Raw genomic sequence first — 25,542 nt, 5'->3', positions numbered from 1 at the left:
TTCTTGCATTAGCAAGCATGCATTTCAGTTTTTTTTCAGCCTGTATTATTCCTTTCTGCGCCCATTTGGTTTAGTCTTTAGAAGTTTTCTAGTATTATCTCTATTTACTATGGGTGTCTTGCTGCTTGTCAAACTCGCACTTGCCCCAATTCTACCTCCATACCCCCTTGTATCCTCCTCTACTCCATTTAGTTCATTATCTGTTTCATTCCCCTTCCCCCTCCATCCTAGTTTAAAATCTCCTCCAACCTTTTTAGCATTCTCCCCCCTAGCACAGAAGATCCCTCTTCATTGAGGTGCAATCCGTCCGTAGAATATAGATGGCACCTCTCAGAAAAGGAGTCCCAATGCTCTAAAAACCCAAACCCCCTTCCTGCACCACTTTTTTAGCCATGTATTAAACTCCCTGATCTTTGACTGTCTCCCTGCGGTAGCGCATGGCACTGGTAGTATTTCAGAAAATACTACCTTGGAGGTCCTTGCCTTAAGCTTTTGGCCTAGATCCCTGTAATCATTTTTTAGGACCCTCCATCTTTCTCTAACTTTGTCATTGGTGCCAACATGTACCAAGACTGCCGGGTCAATCCCAGCCCCGCCAACAATCTGTCTACCCGATCCGCAATGTGCCGAACCCGAGCACCCGGGAGACAACAAACTGTTCGGTCCATGCGGTCATGGCAACAGATTGCCCTATCTACCTTCCTAATAATGGAGTCCCCTACCACCACAATCTTTCTTTGTATCTGAGCATCCTGAGTCCCCACTGTGCTGGAGGAACTATTCACCTGGCTGCTAGAGGAATTAGTCTCCCCCAGCCTTGCCATTTCTGCCCCGACATTCCCAATATCTTCACTCAACACGGCAAATCTATTGGGATGTGTCAGCTCAGAAACGACCTGCCTGTCCCTATTGCCCCTGCTTCCCCTTCTAACTGTCACCCAGCTACCTACCTGCTCCTCACTAACAGCAACCAAGCTACCTACCTGCTCCTCACTAACAGCGCCACCATCTGTACCACTAGTCGAAGCAAGGGCCTGCTCAGTGAGCTCTAAACCCCTTTCAAGATTGCCAATGTTCCTCAATATTGCAAGATGCCTCTTCAGATCAGCAATCTCTGATTCTAAAGAGACCACCCGCTCACACCTCTCACAGCGGTATGCTCCTTTGGAACAGCTGCTCCAAGTGCACATACATGTGGCAAGATGTGCATTGAGTGGCATTTTTAATCCTGCTCATCCTAGCAGCTATGTAGTAAACTGTACTTCAATATACTATACCTTGTTTAACCGCTTCCTTGTTCAAACTGCTTGTTCAAACTGCTTCTGTTTCTAACTGCACACACTTGAAACAACCAGCACTTCAAATTAAGAACACAGATCAGTCAGTACACGCAAGCTAGGAACCCTGATGGTATTACACCCCCAGGCAGAAGTTCTAGGAAAGTGTCTGCAGAGGACTCCAGGATATTAGAAGTTATAGATATGGATATTCCCCATTTACTATGTACAAGACAAGAGTGATTTATAAGCCATGTGTGCCTCCCTGTGTAGATGTATGGACTCCAAGGAAGAGAATGTAAAAGTAAAAACCTGTCCTGTCAATAAAGCCTGTCCGGTTTGTATAAAAGTTCCTGGCTTCTTTTATTACCACCCTGAGAGCTTACACCACCAGCCAGCTGAATGCCAGCATCCTGAGAAGGTAAAGAGCCTGTCGCACCACATCTACACTACCTCACAGTAACACTCCTTAGGAGCCGGGCAAGGAGGGGTTACATATTAATGTGTTCTAGATTGTAATATTATGTATTTTTCTTTTCTATTCTAGGTTGGCTAGTCTTATCTTGCCTATGTATACACAGTACAGTAGTGATGTACCGGGTACCCAGAAATTACCTGATACCCTGCCATATTTTTTAGTACCCGAAAATTATCCGGACCCAGCACAGGTGGCTGGGAACTTGTACTGAGTACTTCCGTCCTGCTCTGCTCCCTTGGTTCTCCTCAATCACCCCCCTTCCTTTTGGGGTGGCGGGAGAAGAGGATGGAGCCTGGTAGGAGCAGGGCAGCAGAGGAGGAGGACAGCAGGCTGTGGCGGAGGGAGAGGAGAATGTCAGCCAGCAGAGGGGGAGGGCCACAGAAGATGTGAGCTGGCGGCAGGAGAACAGGATAGAGGATTGTGGGATCGGAGCACAGCAGTACAGCCGGGGAGGTGTGCGCCCCAGTGGTCCGACTCAGAAGTTTTCACTGACTTCCGGTGTCTACCGCTGCTACAGCACGCTCCTCCCTGGCTGTCCGACTCCGCCGCCGTACTCCCGCAATTTTCTTCTCCTTCCGTCTGACGTGCTCCTACGTTCCCTCTACCGCTTGCTCACATCCTCTGCCACCTGCCGTCTTTCTCCTTCTCTGCCGGCTGATGTCCTCCTCTCCTGCGCCAGATTGGCTCTTGCTGGCCGCGCATGGAAAATCGGCTCTTGACAGCAGTGCATTCGCGATCGGCGTCGGCCATTCGCGTATGCACGGCCGGCAAGAGCCAATAGTGCCTACACAGGATCAGCTCTTGCCAGGTGCTCATGCACTATTGGATCTTGCCCACAGCACACTCAAAATCGGCGCGAGCAAACAAAAAAAAAACGGGATTGTGACAGGGTGAAGTCAACCCCTATCAGTTATGCCTGGGAAACATATGTCTGAGTGCTTCATCCAGCACTCATAAGGGTTAACTCAGGTGGAAGCTAGCTAATCAGGATGTAAGCTGACACCTGAGAGCCAGCAAGGTAGATAAGGATCTTGTTACCAGCAGTAGCTGGCTGTCTGAGATGAGAGCACATGGATAGATGTGCTGCTAGCCAGAAGGATACAGCACACTACTTACTGCAGCCAAAGTAAGATTTCTTTCATTTGTTTGCATGACTGCTTAAAAAGACTCTTACGGTTTGGGTATGGTTTAGCCAGCCAGCCTGCTAGCTAGGACTGCTGTGTTAGTCAGTTTTCTCCCAACGTGGAGCAGGATTTATTTGCTTAAAGGGACAGTGTACCCGCATGTTATGTTGCTGTGGAGAAATAAAGCCACTGAACGTTTTCATTTATCCTGAAACTACACGTGTGGACTGTTCCCTGACCTCGGCTACAGGCCGTCCTGCCACAAGGATGTTTTGCCACTTTTTAAAAAGTCGTCAGGACACCAGGACACAATCCCAAAATCCAGGACAATCCCAGAAAACAGAGCGTCAGGTCACCCTAATCTAGACCCACTAATGTATATGGTTTACACATCAAATGGTAACGCCCAGAATCTCCCTCTCTGTCCTATGTTCTCCACATCCATTCGTGGAAACTTGCCTATCTTTACTGCCCTGCTGGCTATGCCTGTTTTTAAACAAAAATCTGACTGTGCAAAAAAAAGGGACCTGAAAAACAGGGCAGGGTATTTACATTTTAGCATTCGGAAATGCACTGAACTAGCGAAAATAACGGAAGGAAGAAAGTTTTGTAATGGGAGGGATGGGAAATAACGTAATGATATTTACACTATATGCTTGTGTCAATATTATTTTCTTTATTCTGCCAACCATGTATGCAGCACTTTACATTGGGAGCCTACAGACTATACAAATACATGAATTACCTATACATTAAGATCAGGGCATTAAGCACGAGTGTGAAGAAGGGATTCCCGGCCCCAAAGAGCTTGCAATGTAAATGTACAGTGTTGTACTCATCATGGGCATCAGTTTTACTGAATGGCTGTGCAATGCACATCGGAGATAAAACATCTACTGTATAACAATTATTTAAGTGTTTTATTACACAGAGAGATACTTGGCTTCCATATGAAGCCCTTGTTTGCAATTCTCCTCCTATCTGTCACATTGTTTGAAAAGCTACCACCAGCTATTCATTTTTCTGCTTAACAATAATGTCATGACAACCACCACATGACCTGCTTCAAACACACCACTGTCTCCAAGGCTTTCTTCCACTGGACCCAGAGGCCTCTGACTCACTCTTTCAAGGGTTGCTGGTTGGAACGCATTCCTTATTCAGGATGCATCGATCGTATCAGCCAACCTTACCATGTGGCAATAAGTACTTGCAGCTGAAATGGGACAAAACGTACTATGATGAGCATAAAAAAAAGGTACGTTCGAAGGGGCGGGGGGGATACATAATAATAAAAACCTATTGGGGGGGTACAGTATATTGAAATTGTTGCAAATAATTAAAAGAGCAGTCCAAGATGAAAGTTTTACAAAAACACAGTGGGGCAAAGTATTTCTTTAACCCTTTCTGTCACATAGACAGACATATAAAGTTTTTTTTTCTTCCTGCATTACCATTTTATGATGCATTGGTTATCATTTATATTATATAGCTCTCTCAGTGTTGTGCATCGTGCTGTACACTGGAGAACATTACCAGCACAACAAGTCCCTGCGATGCACGTACAACATAATCTGTAACAGACCAGGCAGCAAGGTGACCGCTCAAGGTCATATGACGCTGCTTGGCACTGATCAGGTCTAGGGCTTTATCCCCAAACTTAGTGCTGGGCATGACACCTGCAAACATTGTTAGTAATTACAATATACTGATAAAACGTGGCAAGATAATAATCAAAGTGATGATACCATCATTAAGTCGGAAAAGTTATAAGCAGGGGATTTATCACTTCAGCGGTGATGTACTGCACTTTTATTAAATCATCCGTGCACATATGTGTAGCCACAAAGTTTCGGGGCGGACAACCCAAGCTTTGTCAGGTGTTATAACAATCAGTGAGACCAGCACCTTTTTATAAACATAGTATGACCCCTGTATACTATTGAGCCCGAAAGAATACTCAGAGAGGAAAAGAGAGCTAGGTGTCATCGCGTCTTTACTACCACAGACCGACATTTCTAAGACATCCTGCGAGTGTGCTACTTTCTTAATTATGATACTAAGAGTGCCCAGAAAACCGCTACTTCTTATTCACATGCTGTTCTACATTCCTTTTATTTATTTTTTATTTAAGTGGATTTTGCCATTTCTGTTCCTATTGAATAGACATGACATGAATGTTTCCAAGTTAAAGCCCAAACAGTTCTGCTCCAATGTTAAATTTAGAGTTACACTTAGGGGGTCATTCAACCTACGGAAACACCCATTGAAGTCAATGTCCCGATATCCGCACTATTGCAGTTTAATAAATAACCCTCTTAGAGGTATAGGCGTATATGTATCAAGACAAAAGTGGTGCAATTCTGGGGCAAAACAGTTGCACCATATTTATCAAAGGAAAAATATCCTACTGCTTTCAGTGAGATTTTGTTCTTTGATACCTGGAGGTGCAGTTTTGCCCAGAATCACTTTTGCCATGATACATACACTCCATAGTTTCTTCATAGTCACCGAAACGTTTGCTGGCACTAGGTAATCGCACAATATAAGCACGTGCGGTTGAAACGTGGCAAACTCTCTAATGTACAAGGCACATTAAAAACAGAAAGAATCTCACTTTGCCAGGTATCTCACCATGCCCGAGTGTCTCGGAACATTGTCTTACAAACCGCTGACGTAGGTACCAATCGGGCCGGGCAGCTAAAAGAATGTTCCTCTTTATACCCTGACACAAGCTTTTCCTTTTATTTCACAGTTCACCTTGACCATATGCCATCACTGAGCAAGTGACTCAGAAACAATTCATTGTGTTTCATGGTGTTATGCTATTTTGTTTGAACGTATTAGCTTAATACATGCAGAGTCCAAAGGAGTTAGACTAACATTCAACGTCAGACATTGCATCAGTGGATTTGAATTCACGCACGCGTGTGCCATCAGAGAGCCCTGGGAGGGCAGCCACTGACTACAGTGCATGTGTTTCTGTTACCTCTTTTAGTGCCAAGACACCTGCATTGTATTACAATGTCTTCTAGGTCTCCTTGACACTGGAGCGGGGGAAATGTGTGCTTTCCTCCAAAAGATTACACTGATGACCATTACTACTTGCTTCAGCTGTCATTCACTGATATTTGAGAGGTATAGAGCTCTCTTTGTATACATTATTTCCTTACGAAAGCTGCATCTTAATGAGTTTGCAGTATGCCGCATTAATCATTGTCCAGGATTTTGCAGGGCGTCAAACTGGTGCAAACATTAACATCAGCTTTATCACAAAAAGAAAACTCTTTAAAAAAAAAAGAAATGTGTTTTTATTTTTTTGATACTTCTTCCCCCCTCACCCCCCACTGGTGCATGGTGGGTATTCTGGCAGCCACTTGATGATCTTATTATGCAACGGAACCCTTTAAAAATCTCAGATTAGTATTGTAAAATTGTATGAATTTTGGAAGTCAGAAAATCATCATGTGCTTTGCTTTTGTGTGGAGACTGAATAAGTGTTCGTGTGGTTGTCAATTTTGGGGTTTATTCACATTTCAAGCCCATTCTACTAAGTGATGCTAAGCCATAACACACCTTATGGCCTATTAACTTGAGGTGCCTTATGGCAGCTTTTCACTGATTAGTATATACTGTATGTGCATTATTCTCTATGTGAGCACTAATTCATTATCTCATAGAATACTGAAAAGGGTATGTGCAGAAATCCACCCATGAAAATACAATATTTACACACATCACCCTGATTTAAAAAGTTAAAAAATACACATTATTTTAAAATAATTATACTTAAGTGTTATTTTTAAAGGTACACATTACCCAGTAATTGAACTTCTCATTGGAAGTAGTCCAGTTTGGTCCTATGTGGGACTGTGCCTTTAATACTACATGCTGTGATGAATCCTGTGAGACACATTATGTCATTATCAATACACAGAGCTGCAATAAGGAAACATTTATCAATATTTAACTGTTTTGCTGCCAATGGAGGCATTACAATCTTTATATAATGTCAGTGCTAAGACTGTTTGTCCGTCCTCAAAGCTAGGTCATTGTTATATTTTTGTTTAGTCCATTATTCGTATAACAATTATGAAGCCACCAATAGTCATAAGTAGCGGGAATGCTTCAATTCAGCGCACTTAGTGAAAAGGGAAACATACAGTATTTATTTTGAACAGGATGCAAATAATTGAAAATAGTTACTTATAAGGGTGATTTGAATCTTTCTAAACAAACCAATTACACTAATAAATGGTGTGTTTTTTTAGTTGTTCACATGCTATGTGGGAAAGCTGCTTTATATGCATTGGGCATTATTAATGGAAGTTATTGGACGTTTCTCTGAAATTCTGAATGATTCCTCATGTTAATCATTATTCTCTCTGATCCACTGCCAGTAGTTATCATGGGGTTTGTTCTCTCCTTGGTGCTGCACTTGAGTGACAGTGGGAGGCGGTGACATTAGGCCTGAGCATGTCCAATCATGCGACAGACCTGGTGCCCTCCTCCTGGCTGTACTTAAGGGCAGTGCCACCCCAAATGCGTTAGTGCCTCTACCCATTTGAGAGGGGCAGGTCACACAGCCAAGAGCCTGACTATTAGGCCTTCTCTGGTTCTCTTCCCTCCGGGGGAGAGTGAGTGTGTTCCTTACCTCTGTCCCGGCTAGGGGGGCAGGGAAGAGCTGGAACTACTGCGGGTGCCCTTGGCCTGTAGTGAAGGTCCAGGGACCATCCTTCAGTGAGTAGCTCACAGTTGCTGCATTGGGCAGAACCTGACGTGTACTGTGCTGCAAGGAGAGAGACAGACCACGAACTGTTCCTGTTATCAGACCTCTGGCCTGGTGTGTAATCTTACAGGGGGAGAGGTAATCGGTTCTACCGTGGGAGATCATCTTCAATTCCCTGGAGCCTACGGCATTTATTATGTCCTTGGTTCTTATATTTATTCCTATAAGATTGTACACGTGTATCAAGGGCAGAGTGTCCAATATCCCGAGTGGGCAACAAGGATGATCTCTCTATATTGAGGGCGAAATCAATGATAAATTTGACAATAAATGTCCCCTTTTTTTATCTCACAGTTTAATAAACAGAGTGGGAAGATAAAATCAATTATATCTGTAACCCATATTCCCCCCCCCCCCCCAGACACAGATACTATATCTAGGGTGTGTGAGGGCTGGCTACACGTGCTTGAGTGGTGCGTACCTGCAGGTAACAGGAGGGCCTGAGCTTCCCGCGATGATGTTGGGGACACAGGACCAGGCTTCTGGGGTAGTTACCTCATTCTTTAGTGGTGGTGCAGCACCTCCATCCTGTATACCTTCCCAGGGATATGGGGTAGGACCAGTATAGAAGAAAGGACCCTGGTCCCAGGGTGGATGCTCCAGAATCACACACAGTCTCAAATAAAATCAGCAATGTCTCTTTATTGTCTCTAGCTCGCACACAGCAGCCTTGGCAGCACACAGCAGCAACAATAGCAGCAACAACAACAGCACACCAGGAGATCCCAAGGTGTACAGCCTTTCTCCTCTCCTCTCCTTTCCTCCAAGAGGTACTCCGACAGGATGGTCTGTGAGGGGCCTCAATACCCCGATGCCCACCTCAGAGGGTATCCTCTGGGTGGGGGTAGATTCTCCCCATCACCCCCTCATCGGGGTGAGGGGCATTGGTCCACTGGAGCTCTGCCCACTCTCCAAATGTATTAGCCCAGAGTTCTCTTTCTCTCTTGCTTGCTCCCAGGACGGAGCTTGATCTACTCCTCTCCTCCAACTCCCAGGACAGACAGACTGTCACTCACAGGAACCGGCTGCTAAATAGTGTCAGCCCCACCCCTCATGATGTCAGCAGAACCTCCCCTCTGTCTCTTGCCGGCAGCAGAGTCAGGGGCCTGCATCTATCACTCAGGGCAGGGCGTGAAGGGGGGAAAACCCATGATTACTACTGGCGCCTGCCCTTAACAGGACTTACCACAGTAGGAGAAAGATATGTATAGCCCGTGCTGTTTACAGGGGGCTACATATCCAAACATTGGAATGTCTTATCTATGGACCCAGTATTGAATAAATACATTGGATCAGGTCCCAAGTTTGTGTATCGTAGGGCGAGAACTGTCGGTTCATATATCTCCCCAAGTGACATAACTATCCCTAGAACATGTCATTCCTCTGTTATCACCAAGGGTTCTTTCAAATGCGGTTCTGGTAGTGTTTGCAAACACATGAAACCTTCTAAGTTTTTTTCAGGACAGTTTACCACATCCACATGATACCCAGGTGGGCAATCACGTAAAAAAAAATTCTACATTAACAGCTTTATAAACTGTAAGAAATCCTTTTCAAAATCAATTTAAACAAACACTGAAGTACAGCTCTAAAGAACCTTTCTTGTTCTGTATGTCTGATGAATCACTTTCAAAGGGACATTGTAAATGCTGACTGACAAGTCTAATGTATTATTGGTGTTGTGTTCCTGCAAACATGTTACACGTTGACTCCATGGGGACCATAGTCGGTAACAGATTGGTTTGGGATCGTCGTCTAAAATCAATGCAAGCAGTTTTGCTTGAAACTAGGAAGGTGTTTGGGAGAGAGATATTTGGAGGCTTATTGTTAAGTTATATAACAAGAGACAGGGGGTGCCCAATGCTACATCCCATTGACAAAACATATATGGTAAAAAGTATAAAGTAAAATACTTTAATAATAATAATAAATACTTGGTTATTTAGTTAAACCCTTTGGCCAAAGCGTCACAAGCCTGCATACCAATGCCAAGGTATAACCAAATTAATGCAGGTCCTACACTACACTGTGAACACTTCCTTTTACCTCTGTAAGAGGGGAATCTATTTTGATCTGGTTTGAAACTGATTGGCCGGCGAAGCCGGCCAATTCAGTTGAACAGCAATTCTACTTGTTACCAAGTAGAACAAAGATAAACCAGTCAAACAAAAATGAAATGAACCCAACAAGTGCACTGATGAAGTGCACTTAAAACAGAAGGGTTAAATCTGAAGAACCCTGATTGGTGGATACCGAGCAAAGCACCCCGCCTAACGCCCACTGGGAGGCAAACTCTGAAACCGTTCTGTAAGAGGGGAAGAACCATCATAGGTCCTGTTCCTGCAGCAAATGAAAAAAAGACCTCCCAAGTTAGAAAGGGGAAGAAGGAGGAGTGAGCTGTGGGGGGAGGTGCCACCAGCCTCCAAACAACTACTACCAGTCAGAAATTGATTAACACAATCAAAGCAATGCCATGATAAGGAACACCGCAGACACGGAAAGGATTGACAGATTGATAGCTCTTTCTCGATAGCCTCTGTTTACAGGGGGCTACATATCCAAACATTGGAATGTCTTATCTATGGACCCAGTATTGAATAAATACATTGGATCAGGTCCCAAGTTTGTGTATCGTAGGGCGAGAACTGTCGGTTCATATATCTCCCCAAGTGACATAACTATCCCTAGAACATGTCATTCCTCTGTTATCACCAAGGGTTCTTTCAAATGCGGTTCTGGTAGTGTTTGCAAACACATGAAACCTTCTAAGTTTTTTTCAGGACAGTTTACCACATCCACATGATACCCAGGTGGGCAATCACGTAAAAAAAAATTCTACATTAACAGCTTTATAAACTGTAAGAAATCCTTTTCAAAATCAATTTAAACAAACACTGAAGTACAGCTCTAAAGAACCTTTCTTGTTCTGTATGTCTGATGAATCACTTTCAAAGGGACATTGTAAATGCTGACTGACAAGTCTAATGTATTATTGGTGTTGTGTTCCTGCAAACATGTTACACGTTGACTCCATGGGGACCATAGTCGGTAACAGATTGGTTTGGGATCGTCGTCTAAAATCAATGCAAGCAGTTTTGCTTGAAACTAGGAAGGTGTTTGGGAGAGAGATATTTGGAGGCTTATTGTTAAGTTATATAACAAGAGACAGGGGGTGCCCAATGCTACATCCCATTGACAAAACATATATGGTAAAAAGTATAAAGTAAAATACTTTAATAATAATAATAAATACTTGGTTATTTAGTTAAACCCTTTGGCCAAAGCGTCACAAGCCTGCATACCAACGTCAAGGTATAACCAAATTAATGCAGGTCCTACACTACACTGTGAACACTTCCTTTTACCTCTGTAAGAGGGGAAGAACCATCATAGGTCCTGTTCCTGCAGCAAATGAAAAGACCTCCCAAGTTAGAAAGGGGAAGAAGGAGGAGTGAGCTGTGGGGGGAGGTGCCACCAGCCTCCAAACAACTACTACCAGTCAGAAATTGATTAACACAATCAAAGCGATGCCATGATAAGGAACACCGCAGGAAGACATCGCGAAGGAGATGGTAAGAAACCCTACACCAGTTCCCTGCACTGAGCCCCGCAATATTACCTCCCGTCCCTGCAGGCGAGCTTTGTCACTCCCCTGCATTACCCTAGTTGGCGTAGTATAATGAAGAGGGACACACAATCCCCTCTCTCCACCACACAACACACCCCCTCTTCCTCTTTCTCCCCCCTTTTCAATTTCTGCAGCCCTTCTCTATTCAACTCTCAGCCCTCCCATCCATCTCAGTCCTCCATTCATCTCATCCATCTCTGCTCTCCATGTCATTCATCTCTCTGTCCCCCCAATCCATCTCTCAGCCCTCCCATTCATATCTCAGGCCTCCAGCCCCCCCCCCCCCAATCTCTCAGCCCCCCTTCCCCTCCAAACTAAAAATCTTCTTCCCTGTATTGTGGAGCGGAGCCAATCTTGGCTGCTGACGCCAGAAGTTGTAATTGACTTCTGACCCTGCCCTTCCCTGCTGCCGCAGCAGTTGTCCTTCAGAGCTCTCTGCTGCGGGCTGCAGCCGCCATCCCCCGCCGCCCGCCTTCTGCCGCCGCCACCATCTGCCTCCTCCAAAAAAAAAAAAACAGTACGTTTTAGCGTCCCGACATCAGTTACAGTACCAGGACAATGGGCCAAGGAGCTGGAAAAAAAAGAGACAGTCTCGTATATATATGGGACGCCTGACAACCCTAGTCAGGTATCCAATGAAAATGTTGACAAGCCAAACCTATTAGGCTGCGTCCATAGTCCGTGTGGCGCAAACAAAAGGCTGTACCTCAAGGAGGGAGGCCATCGAGCGCGCGACTGAGGTAAAGCGCGATCGCGCACAAACAAAATAATTCAATTTTGTCACGCGAGCGGTTCAGCCAATGAGGGCGAACCACTCACGTGACATCACAAGCATGCCTCCCCGTCGTGCCTCCTACACATCCCATAGGCCACGGATGGCCTCTGCAGCAGGTGCGTGCGACGCAATGTGCTCCGCCGCACTATGGCCTTGGCCTTAAGCTATGCAAAAAAAATGGTTGGGAGAATGTGTAGCATGTGAGTGCTTGAAAATGTTTGCTAAGCAGCGCTGAGCCACAAACAGGTTCACTGGTAATTATAGGTACAGTACTGTTGCCAGTTGAACTATGTTGCATCAACATTCTATAGGATAGAATTTCCTCTGAACAATGCTGGAGCCTGGATTAGATTTTGTTTAGTTACAGAACACATAATATTACAGGGACACCTGCAACTCTCAGTGTAACAGTGTTTGATATTAATCATTCTATGCTACCAATACCACACAAGTCTCTTGTTGAGATGTTCTGAATTCAGCTGTAATAAACATCTATTGTTAGATCTCTATAGCCTGTGTGCAAATACATCTATGAAGAGCCATGATGTTGATTGATTTTTTTGTGTGTAAATTACATCATATCTACTTATAAAGATCCAGTGCAGCCACTAGAACTTACCGCTGTTTAATGAAACAATGAACAGAATGTTTAGAAGGTTATTTATGATCAGTGCTTTTTTTTATATGTAGCCAGGTACCCCCGGGCTCCTAATTTCTCTGCCTAACACATACATCCTGGTACCAGTGCAGGCAGTGTTAGGGTTAATCTATGCCCTTGCTGCAGTAAACAGCTCCCTAGAGTGACAAGAGGGGTGTGCCCAAGGCCTAGGTACTGCCCATAACTGGGGCTAAGACCCGGGACCCTCCCCTGGTAACAAAAAGGGTCTGCAGCCAAAATGGGTTCTCTTCCCTCTCCCCTCAGGGGGAGTGGGGTGTGTGAGTTCTACAGCCCGGGATCTCGCTCTGTCTCCATTAGGGGAGTGGGAGCGCTTACCCCTTACTCCACCAGGGAGTAGGGGAGGTGAGGAGAAACTCCAGGGACCCCAGAGAAGAGGTTACTGTATTATGTCAGTGTGCAGTGAGACCAGAATAAAGACCACCAGTTATGTGTTACTCCTGCCTGAGGATGCCGTTGCGGGGGGGCCTAGCCGGCGCTGGAAGTTGGGCCTTGCCATAGGCCGGGTACAACATCCATGTCTGGCTGCCTGACCCCAGATCTCCCCCCTGGAGCGGCCCAGCCTCTCTCTCCCTATGCAGCAGGCCCAGCCTCTGGTGTTAGCCCCACCCCTTGCACCGGAAGTTGGCTATCCTCCGGCACAGCACCGGAGGTCTCCCTGCATGGTAAGGGGGTTGTGTGTGTGTGTTAAAGATGTGTTGGATTATTGTGTTAAAGATTGCGGGGGGGAGGTTATTGTATTAGAGATGGGAGGAGGTTGTGTTAGAGATGAGGGGGTTATTGGGTTTGAAATATGAGAAAGAAAGGGGGGGTGAGAGAGGTGGGGGCGAGAGAGGTAGAGAAATGGGGGGGTCTCGCAAGGCTGCCAACACGGGAGGAGGGGGGGCACTGGAAAAATTGTCCTCGGTCCCGGGAAAGCTGACTGGCGCCCTGCTCACTCCCCCACCTCTCTACCTGCCTCCCCCAAGGCACATAATAACCCACAATACACACAATAACTCCTTCTTCCCCCAATACACATAATAGCCCAGCAATAACTCCCCCAATACACATAGCAACCCCCCTTCTCAAATACACATAATAGCCCCCACAATCCACATAACCCCCAATATACATAATAGCCCCCCAAATACACATAACCCAATCCAATACACCTGATAACCACACAATACACAGAACTACCTAATAGACACACACTCCCAAACTCAATAATCCCTCCTTCCCCAAAATACACTAAGCCCCTCCCCAGTACACACAACCCCCAATACACGTAATACTCAATAACGCCCCCCAATACACATAATAACTCACCCCATACACAAAACATTCCCCCAATACACACAATAACCCCCCAAACATATAATAGCCCCACCAATACCAATACACACACACCTAATTTCACTTTGTCATGATAGAGGGGGTTTGGCCCGGGATTAAAGGGGTTACACCCATTTGGCCACCCCCTACTCTCACCTGGGAAGCAAGGGGTTAACTGGATTGAGGTCCAGTAATGTGTTTTTTTTACCTTGCTTCAGTATCCAATTGTTTATTCCCCTGTATAAATGTAATATCTCATCCTGATGTTTGCACTCACACATACACTAGGCTTGATGCGGGAGGGAAGGGGTTAATGTTAATTTAGTGATTATAGCCCTTTGTTCCCTTTTCCCACCTTTTCAGGCTCCATTTTGCAGCCTTCCATAGGTCGCCATTGAGCCTCCATGCGTTCTAATGGCAGAAGTAGCGGTTTTGGACCTGTTCTCCAGCGACGGCCAGCAGGTGGCGTCCGAGAGGAGGAGCGGCGGTTTCCCATTGTAAGTCAATGGGCTCATTGACTTCAATGGAGATTCCTCAACGCCGGCCTCAAGGAACAGGTTGGCAGCCATCCAAACCGCAGACCGCAAAAGCGGATACAATGTCTTTGAAAAGAGTTTAATCACTTCGGTCAAGTTCAAAGACAATTGGCGTGGGAATCTTAGGTTCTAGGGCCCCTGGGAATAAAGTTCTTTTTGCCCCTAGCTCCTAGGAACCCCCACACACGATCCACACCGGGTCCAGGAATGAGAGACCCCCGTAAGGGGTCGAGCGGAGAAGGAGGGTCGCGCCATTGACTTCAATGGCGGAGCGGAGGTCCCATTGAATCTAAAGGCGGCGTGCGCTATGCATTGTCTATGGCGGCGCCGGCCATTGATTCCAATGCGGAAAAGCCTCGTGGCATAAAAACGACTAAGTGTAAAATGATGAAAAATGTAAGTCCATATCTCCGGTTCTGGAATGACCAGAGGGATGGGATGTGGGTGGCATGTAGCCAAGGTTCTGGCTTTAATGCATGGCCATTCCCAGCCCCCTCCAATCAACCAGACGGAGTGTGGGTGAAGGTAAAGATTTGTGGTTTTTCCCATTGACGGCAACGGCGGAGCCCGCCATTCAACGCTATGGTGGCGGTCCCGTTGATTTCAATGGGGAAAGAGTGAAAAGCAGAGATTCATTTTTAAATGGACGAATCCTGTATTTTAAAAATGTGTTAAAGTGCATTTCTGTATCTTCGGTTCTGGAGGTCGCAGAGAGTTGAAATTTGGCCAATATGTAGGGTCATTAGTAACTGGCAGATTTCGACCCACTGGACCCACCAGAACGGAACTTATTAATATGTGAAAATATTAAAGTGTATATGGGATTTTGGATCTGCTCTGAAAATGCAGACTCCATCTGTTATGCTAATAGGGCAGGAAGGGCATCTTGAAGACTTAGCATAGCCCTGTGATCAAAAGTGATCAAAGGTTAACTGCCCTGATTGTTTATGCTAGGGCCCGGAACAAAGGAAGTTGAGTGGTTTGTGAGTGTCATACTTCACACTTAAAATCTACTTCAAAGAGATTTTCCTAGCCAGCTCGGCGCCTAGGGTTAAGAGTAAAGGGCTGAAATGGTATATAAGTCAGAGTCAGCCCTTACTAAATTGTCTTCATGGTCTTCATGTATTGTCGAGATGTCCACATCTGAACCTGAATTATGGAAGAAATGGCCCATCCTGTATCCTGATGGCTTTCTTGTCCTAACCTTTAAGTAAGTGCCTATATTTTGTCTGTTATTTGTATAATCTCGTGTGTTCACCTTTTTCAAGGAATAAATTATATTTTATCATATCTAAGCCTCATTCAGTTCAACCCAGTTATATTTTTGGTGTGTATTATTAATAGCCTGTCACAAAGTTACCGTCACACACTTCCGCAGACATTATTTAAAACTGACCTCCAGTCGCTGAAACTTGTCAAAGTACAAAGGAGGTTGTGATATGGGATGAGTCCCCTCCAATAAAGTAAACATTTTGCCTGCATTAAATAAACAATGAATGCTAATTAGTGGCTGTGGGTAGCGGTCAGTAGGCTGCAGTCACTAAAACCCGCCCCAAGTAAGGGATATCCAGCATGCTGTGGGATGCGGCTGATGATGTATTAACTCTTTCACTGCCAAAGCACTGCATCGGAATAGTGAACAGGCTATAGAAGATGAACTCATGTATAGATTTTTCAATTTAGCGAAATATATTTGTTTTTATTAGTGGTTGTATTGAAAGGCGAACCAGAATGTACATATATATGTGAAAAACACCTAAGATACATGTGTCTATGTCAAATAAAAAGCTTTGCACAGTTTACTAGAACTTAAGTATACTCCTTTTAATGTTGTATCTTTTATTATTAGTAGTAGTCATGATAAAATAACAAGAACGGTTGCATGAATTATTAAAACTTAATTATATGAATAAACACACACAAACACATACACGAATAGGACTGCTCCGGTCTGTTTAGATCTGCTCTGTAGATCTCAGCCATGCGGGGCATGGGGAAATAGGAGGGGCGGGGAGGGATTGGCTGTTTGGAGTGATGGCCCTGCTCCCACAGCAAGCAGCAAAAACCCAGCAGCAGAGAAATAGATGCGACAGTACTGAGTACCAGGCAGTACTGGCACAATAAAAGTAGAGTTGCCAGGCGGCTTCTCCAAAAATACTGGACGCAACGGTGAAAGATGCAACGCGGTCGAGAGAGAGACACACACCTCTCTCCGCTCCATGCTGTTTCCTCCTCTCCTTGGCCCCACCCCCAGGCTGCTGACCCCCAAGCCGGTCAGGTCACTATGTCCAGAGGGATAATACCAAACACATACATGTCCGGAGAGGTAATACCGGTATACACATACATGTCCAGAGAGGTAATACCGGTATACACATACATGTCCAGTATTACCTCCATGTATTACTGGACAGAGTGTCCAAATACAGGACAGGCCGGTTCAATACTGGACACCTGGCAACCCTAAATAAAAGCCCTGTTTATGATACAGCATTATCTGTATAGTGCACCCAGGTTAATAGTGCCTAAGAGAATATAGCAAATTCACCCATTTTAATTGGACAAAAAAGTTTGTTTCAATATAAAAGTTTGCAACAAGTTCGCCTAATGCTAAAAGTTAATGAGCATTACATATTTGTTTAGATTAAATGTGCTTGAAAAAATCGCTTATTTCCCTAAATTTGCTGTTGGAACAGACTATAAACAGCGCAAATCCACCATATAATTGTGCATATAGGGAGAAAGTGTGGATAGATTAGGGTTGCCAGACATCCCATATACAGTATACGGCACTGTCCCTTATTTCATTCACTGGTCCCAGTGTCCCAGAAAGGTCTGTTGGGACGCATAATCGTTCCGTATTTTAGTACGGTACCTTGATCGGGAAATGCCTGAACTTAAAATGAATGTAAGGAAATCAGTCATAAAAACGTAATAGATTTCTACTTGTGTAACAGTTACCTTTTCCGATATATGTCGCCTTACTAAATTATTAAAATAATACAATTAGGACACTTTCTCCCACCTCTACTTGTTAGTCCAGTGTGCGTCTTGCCTCATCCTGCCAAGAGCAGAGATGATAAAAACCTAAGAATATAGCGGTCAAGTGGGAGATAACATTGAGCTCGAAGCATTGCAAATCATTAATCGCTCATTATAACGTCATAGTTTCATACTGGATTTCGGTGCGCCTTATTATAAAAACTGAAATGTGGCAACCCTTGGATAGATAAAGACATGTTTGTGCATTGGTGGTGCTACCAGTGCTAGATATACATAATAGATTAGTCAATACACTATGTCAGTTTATTGGCAAAGGAGGGGGGCTGGCAAGGTGTTATAGTGGTGGACGTTGTTGCCTTGGGGGGTGGTAGCAGCAGGAAAAAGCTATTATAGAAAGGGAAACTCCCCTGGCCACTACCGGCGGGACCATGAGCCCAGAGAGCGAGCCCCTCAAGAGTGTCTTGGAGGGGGACCTCAAGCCTTTTGTGGCTACCCCTGAAGCCGTTCTTACCATGTTATGCAAACTGCTAACACTCTATTCCCCGTTGCATCCAAACTCGACAGTAGAGCAGAGGATGCAGTTCCCCCCAGTTGTAGAGTGCTTTGCGGGATGCTTTGCCCTCCTCCCCCGGGGGAGAAGGCTTGGGCAACCTGGCCCGCGGAACTGAGCACCCAGGCGGCAGATGGTGTGTCCGCTGGGGCACAGTCCCAAAACTCGTTGGGGCGCCGGTGAGTCCGGTAACCCCAAGAACGTCAGGAGTGTCAGCTGAGCATCCAAGAGGCAGAGGGAGAGTACAGCCAAACCAATGCTGGGGATCTTACCTCCCTGAAAGCCTCTGTGCAGGCTAAGGAGGGCACCCCCAGGTGCCCTGCCTTGTGTCCATCCGAGGGTGGAGGGCTGTGTGTCCCACAAGACACAAGAACTGACACTCTCTAGTATCAGAGAGTCAGCTGAGCACAAAAGTGGATGAGGGAGCAATCAGCCGAGCTGGTGCCGGAGAATGCAACCCCAGGAGGGCCACCATGCTGGCTGAGGATGGTTCCACCCAGATGCCATGCATCGTGTCCCCAAGATGGCGACCAGATGTGTGCCCGCAGGGTCACAGGTAACGGAGCGGGTCCCAAAAACCGCCGGAGTGCCGGTGAATCAGACACCCCCAAGAGCTGACACTCTAGTATCAGATCGTCAGCTGAGCGCCAGAGTGGCGGAGGGAGAAATCAGCTGAGCTGACGCCAGAGAGTTTACCCCCATGAAAGCCACAGTGCTGGCAGAGGAGGGCCCCACTCGAGTGCCCTGCCTTGCATCCACCCTGAGGACAGCCAGAGAAGCGGGTCCTAACCCCTGCCAGAGTGCCGGTGAATCAGGCACTCCCAAGAGCTGACACTCTAATACCAGAGTGTCAGCTAAACGTCAATGTGGCTGAGGGAGAGATCAGCCAAGCTGATGGTGGGGATCGTGCCTCCCTGCAAGCCACCATGATGGCGGAGGATGGTGCCATGTGGGTGCCCCAGTCTGCGGCAACATTCCCCAGCTACAGAGAGGACGACCGGCGAGATGCTGTCTCCTGAACTCAAGCAGCCAGCTGCCATGCAGCAGCTAAAGGAAAAGACACAGTCGGCGATCCCTGCAGCCCCTGCCAGCGACACGGCTGTGGAACTTCCAGATGGGCAGCAGTCTACAGCCATAGGGCAGGAGGACCAACCGGTCCACAAAGATTTGTTTTGTCATCCAGGGGTCGCAGGCAATCGGCAGGCGATTGGCCTGGGGGTCCCCTGTGCTATGGTACTTCTGAGACAGCCTGATATGGTCTGCCCAGGGCACCAGTACCCACGGACGGAGTTGCTGGTGGAGTTACCCAGAGAGGATGCTCTTGTGACCTAGTCAAAGAGAGCCAAGAGCCCCAGATCATTGCTCCTCGTCTTTTGGAGCCAATGCGCATGGAGGACCTCGAAGGGACCAGGCAAGTAAGTCAGACAATGCCCGACCAGAGTCCCCATGTGTATAATGTTCCCCGTTGTGACTTTTGTTCTGACTGTGTGACAGACAGGGAACTACCGGAGCTCAGTGAGTGGTACCGGGAGATGGTGCCGGCAGATGCTGATTTGCCTGCGGACCATAGTAGGCGTTTTCCCTGGGTTCCAACCCCTTGAGCTCCGGCTAGTTCAGAGACAGCAAGGGACTGGATAGTGGTTCCTTGGAGGTTTAGGGAAGCCTCTGTGGAGCCAGGGGAGACAGCTCCCCAGCTCACAGCTCCCCTGTGGGAGTGGAAGTGAGAGATATTAGGGAGACAGAGGGTACCTGCTATGGGTGAGCCAAGCAGGACCCAGTGTACTGACTGCCCAGTAGATGCCGGGGGTCAGCAGCCCCTCCATCAAACTGAGTACAGTGTCCAGTTGGACAGGGAAAGAATAGAAGGGGGGATCAGGGACCTGAAATGCTACTATAGGGATTTAGTGACCCCCTACAGTGTTCTAACTGACACCCTGACTAAGGTGACTGACCAAAAGGCATTGGTGTTGGCAGCCTGGTTCCCAGAATGTGGACGGCATTTCAAGATCTGCAGTGGACACTTGCCCTGTTGAACTTGGACTATGGAGGAGGCAAGGGGTCTAACCATGCTGGAGGACGTTACCAGCTAGAGAGACTCAATTTCTTTCTTGCAACCTCAATTTTTTTCAGGCCCAGCAAGCCACCTGATATGGTTACTGTCCTGAAACCTTCATCTTGAGTGGGGAGGTGTGATGGTAAGGGGTAGCCGGCCTTCATTAATATAGATGGAGCCCGGCTGGCTGACCCTGAAACCGTATGGCATGGGCTGAGAGTGTCAGCTCTTGGGTCTAATATTGTACCTTACAGTGTTGCCCTATAATTCTGTTCCCTTATACTGTACCCCTGGTTATAAGCGAGGAACCGTGTGTGTGGGGTTAACTATGTAAGCCCAATGGGCCAGTTAAGGCATTCTATGTTGTATTCCCTTTGACTCATGGTCTCATAGCTGCCTGTGCAAGCTTATAAGTGGGTTGCCTTGTATGGGTGGCCCCTTATGAGAAATAGCTGCAGGGCAGAGACTTCTGGAACATGAGGAAAAAGGTGGATATTTGGGGGCAAACAGGGTTAACCTGTATTGCATGCCAGCCAGGTATTAGAACTGGGTCTAGGAGGCTTGTATGCTAACGCAGGTTTTAGAACCCCCACTCGCAGATCTCAGTTTTAGAGTGTCAGCTCTAGGGATCAAATGTTACTGTATTGGGTGTAGGGGCTGGTGTCCTAGAACAGGTTTTAGAGCCCAGTTCAAGCTCTAGGGATCATGTTTCAGTGTTGCTGTGTATTAAAACTGCAATGCCTTGTGTGTTTCTCCTGTGAGGAAAAAAAAGTTTGGTGATAAAAGGCAGCCAGAGGTAGATTAGCATAGCAGGTTTGTTGCACATGGTGAGGGGGAAGGGCTGTGAACAGGATATCTGGAGTAAAACGCCTTTGTTTCACGTAGACCCAGGGGAGCCAGGAACCCAGGGGGTATGGGGCTGGCCAGGAAAACGGTTGCTGGATGTCAAACTCATAGGCATGATTTCCATTGGCAAGTTTTGAATTTTCCCCTCCAATCATTGAAAGCACAACCACAATCCATGCTCTAATTGGCTGCCAGCCCCCTCAGTGTATTAGATAGGCATCAAGCCCTATATAAGGGAGAGCAGTATAGTAGATAATTCTCTTTTCTGTGGGAGATTTGAAGAAGACAAGCAGCTGCTGGCGGCTTCTCAAATGTGCTTCTGAATGAAAGGGCTATTTACACGCAGAAGCATGGAGAGAGGCACAGCCAGCAGGCTGGAACCAACTGGAGCAGACAGGGTAAGGCCCGTTTTATAGTGGCGGGCGCGCGCTACGCTGTGTGCGTGGATTTTTAGTTGGCTGACGTCAGGCAGCCTTTCTATAGATGTGCCGCGCACGGCAGGGAGAGGGGAGCCGACAGACAGTGGCAAAGATGAAGAAATTAATCTTTTCGCGCCGCTGCCTGCGCTCAAATGTATGTATTGGTGTGTATGTGTGTATGTATGTATGCGTGGATGTGTGTTTGTATGGATGTGTGTGTGTGTGTGGGGGGGGGGGTAAATAACTGCAGAAGTTTAAAAAAAATTATTAAACTTTTTTTTTAATTTAAAAAAATCTTACTTACACACACACAACATATACACACATACACACACATACACACATACACACACACATATATACATTACCTTCAGCTCCCGGCACTATATACAGGAAAAGCATGCGGTACGTGCACGCGTGTTCGCATAGGAACGCGCGGCCGCACGGCCGCATCCTGTATATAACAGCCCTAATGCCTTTTGCTGAAGCAGGAGCCTTGCAACTAGGAAAGGGCTAGATCTCAATAATGTGGTGTGTGTGTGTGTGTGTGTGTGTGTGTGTGTGTGTGTGTGTGTGTGTGTGTGTGTATATATGGAGGGGGAGAGGTAGAGAGAGAGAGAGAGAGAGAGAGAGAGAGATGCTGGGTGCCCAAAAGGTCCGCAGCACACTCAGTAGAAAAATGGTCATTTAATATAAGTAAATTATCAGGCAATCAACATGCTCCAGAGCAACGTACGTTTCAGACCACAAGGTCCTTTCTCAAGCTCTAACCAGTCAATGAAGCAGGGACAACATTTATAGGAGGAACACACAAACAAAAGGCACCAAAACCATGATTAATCAAACAGAAACAGCTGTGAAGTCAATGCTGCTTGTCAGAATACTGCTGCTAAGCATGCGCAGTAGCTGTAAACATACAGACACTACCCTAATAGTTCATATGTACGATCAACAGCCAGAGGGGTGCTAGAGGAGGTACCCGATAGCCTGCAAACACTACAGCTTAGATTCTACTGTAAGTAAGTGAATTTACACAGTCTACTAGCATTATATGGTATGAACTACTGTACTAGGATAGGGTCCTCCCCACCTGAAGAAGCGAGTAGACCTCGCGAAACGTGCGTCGATGAAGTAGAGCGTCACGATCGGTGATGTCATTGGAGTGCGACATCAGCTACTGGGAATACGGCTCGTATACTAGCTTACTCTATCTCTGACCCACCGTGGCAGAGTTTGTGGATAAAGTTACCTTGATAGAACTTACCATGTAGCATACTTACTCCTGAGTCAGCTCGGACACACACTCTTTATTCAGACACACATATAATACCCTAATTGCAGATACGCAAGTGATGTACTATCTAAATACGCCCTGACTTTAGCAACCAGAGAATGTATGTGTCATAATAGAACATACTGTGTTGTGTAAACTACCTGAGACTAGGAGTATTGCTTTTCTCATCTTATAGGTAAACCTTGTGACACTATACGGAGAAGTGCTTAATGTGAATAACATACACATTGTACCTTATATTGGAAACGCTAGAGGTACACATCTCTGACATATAGCACCTCACCAGGGACTTGAAGTGTTAACAATCTAAGTATTTGTCTCAGTAACTACATGGTGTCACATACAGTTCACTTTTATTTAATAGAGGTAATCCCAGGTCCAATTTGGAAACAAATTTGGATGCACTAGTCCTTTTCTGATGTCGCAGTAGTATTTTGGGATTTAAAGGAATGTACACATTTATTTACAGACTATCCCTACTACCTACAGGGATTTTAAGCATATACTTTATTATTTTGCACTATGTCACATGAAATTTTTGATGTAATAAAATGTTATTTTTGATTTTAAACAGACCCTAATTTTCGGAGAGAGCCGAAACGGTTTAATTATCCGTAGTACTTACCTAATTCAGCTAGTCCATAGTCATAGAGTGCAAACTTGGAGGGTCTTCTTTTGATCCTTAGGGAACAAATTGTGTAACTATGCGCTTTTTCCTCCACTGCACCATGATCACAATTTAACGTATTAGGATAGCAGAACAGAATGTACTTTTTTTGTCCCAGATCAAAGGCAAGAAACGTAGTGTTCGTTCAGGGTTAACTCATAATACAACACAAACAAAAAGTCCCAACTCAATTCGGGAGTTCTGACTAATACGGCTTAGTCCCTAACTAACAGAGGGACAACTAACAACACCCAAGGCTGGATTTCATTTGTAATTGCAATTGCCTGTATGTTTAATACAATTTACAGTATTATACTATGTTTGCCTAATTTTCTTCTTTTTTTTTCATTGCACAATGGCTCTGATACACTGAGGAGGTCCTGTTATCCATTTGGTTGACGGAGGATGGTATCGTTATACCAGTTTGCTATCATTGCCTACATACATTAACACCTTCTGAAGCTCCTTGCGCTCCTTTGTTTATTTGTTGTATTTTAGGATTCAGGCTAGTAACCTGTTCATTGTGAGCAGCAATCCCCATTTGGACTTCTATTGTAGATCACCAATCTCATTTTATAATTTTAGTAATTTGCGCTTTTTCTGTTCATTTTTATACATATAAACAAAAACTATATATATATATATATATATATATATATATATATATATATATATATATATATATATATTGGAAATAGTCGTGTTAGTCCAGTTGCAATAGTGCAGAATAAATGAGTTCTTCAGTATTAGGTGATACCTTTTTTATTGGACTAACAATTTGTGTCATAGGACAAGCTTTCGAGAGTTATCCTCTCTTCTTCAGGTCATGCAATACTGATATACACAGGAATCTATGGCTAAAACAGTGTAGAGAGAAAAAAAAAACAGATAGGTATTGTAGATAAGGTAGTGTGTTAAAAGTGTTTGAAGCCAGGGGAGGGTGACAAGGAAAGGTGTGGAAGGGGAGGGATGCTGTGGGGGAACGGGAGAGAGAAAGTGTGGATGAGAATAGAGGCAAGCAGGATAATTACAAACAGTTTTGATAGGGGTTGAGAAAACCCATGTCCGCATTAAGTCCTTTGGTTTTGGTGTCAAAGAGTCTTATCATTCTGAGTTCAAATGTTTTCCGTTCTTGGGTGTGTTTAAACATTCCATTGAGGGTTTTGATTTTTAAATCATTTATAGAATGATCTGGCTGTGAGAAATTATGTCCCACAGGTGAGCAGTATCTTCCTTCTTCGTGATGGAGTATGGAGTGTCTGTGCATATTCATTCTGCCTTGTAGTTTTTGGCTGGTTTCCCCAATGTAGCAACCTTGGTCACATTTGTTGCACTGAATCATATACACTATATTCCTGGATGTGCAACTGTATGATTGTCACGGTAACTTATGACAAGATATAACAAACACCAAATATCTGGGTTGAACTGAAAAAAGCTTAGATATAATAAAATATATTTATTCCTTAAAAAGGTGAACACAGCACTATATAGTACAATTAACAGGCAAGAAGGTAACACTTACTTAGGGTTGGGGAATGGGGAAGTATCAGCTAGCAATTCTCCAGCAATCCGGTGACATTCAAGGTGAAATCAGAAGAACAACAAAAACTGTAGTGTTGACACAGTTTATATACCTTTGTAACCCTGTTCTTGACATTGCATACAGACTATTGGTGAACAATTATCTGTATCCAATCCCTAACTTGGAAACATAGTTTAACCCATGCCCCCCAGCTAGTTAGCCCATGCGTACTGGGACTCTGAGGGTCTTATTTCTGTAGCCCCATAATTAAATCAGGGGTGACGACCAGTCTGCCAGATGAAGTATCTGGCAGGATCTTCATTGTTTGTAGGTGTAGATATAACACTTACAAACCACTCAGTTTGATGCTTCTCCGCCCTCAGGTAAACAGTTAGAGTGGCAGAGTCTTTTGATCAGTACTTGGTTCCTAGTGTAAACAATCAGGGCAGTTAACTTTTGATCACAGGGCTTATGCTAAATCATCTGGCTGCCCTTCCTGACCTATTAGCATAGCAGATGGAGTCTGCATTTTAAGAGCAGATCCAAAATACCATATACACTTTAATATCTTTACATATTAATAAG

General features: G+C 45.2%; 1 protein-coding gene across 1 annotated transcript in view; it reads left to right on the top strand.

Moving 5' to 3' along the window:
• Positions 1-3,983: 3,983 nt before the first annotated feature.
• The window catches only part of CFAP97D2 (CFAP97 domain containing 2), a 38,962-nt gene continuing 17,403 nt past the window's right edge, over positions 3,984-25,542 (top strand). The window contains exon 1 of the mRNA XM_075590458.1: positions 3,984-4,137. Within this exon, the coding sequence (XP_075446573.1) occupies positions 4,045-4,137 (93 nt within the window). The 5' untranslated portion in view covers positions 3,984-4,044. The remainder of the gene's footprint in view (positions 4,138-25,542) is intronic.

This window comes from Ascaphus truei, chromosome 3 (assembly GCF_040206685.1).
Source record: "Ascaphus truei isolate aAscTru1 chromosome 3, aAscTru1.hap1, whole genome shotgun sequence".
NCBI classification, from domain to species: domain Eukaryota; kingdom Metazoa; phylum Chordata; class Amphibia; order Anura; family Ascaphidae; genus Ascaphus; species Ascaphus truei.
The sequence above is the reverse complement of the archived record's forward strand: the minus strand, read 5'-3'. Positions and strand labels throughout refer to the sequence as shown.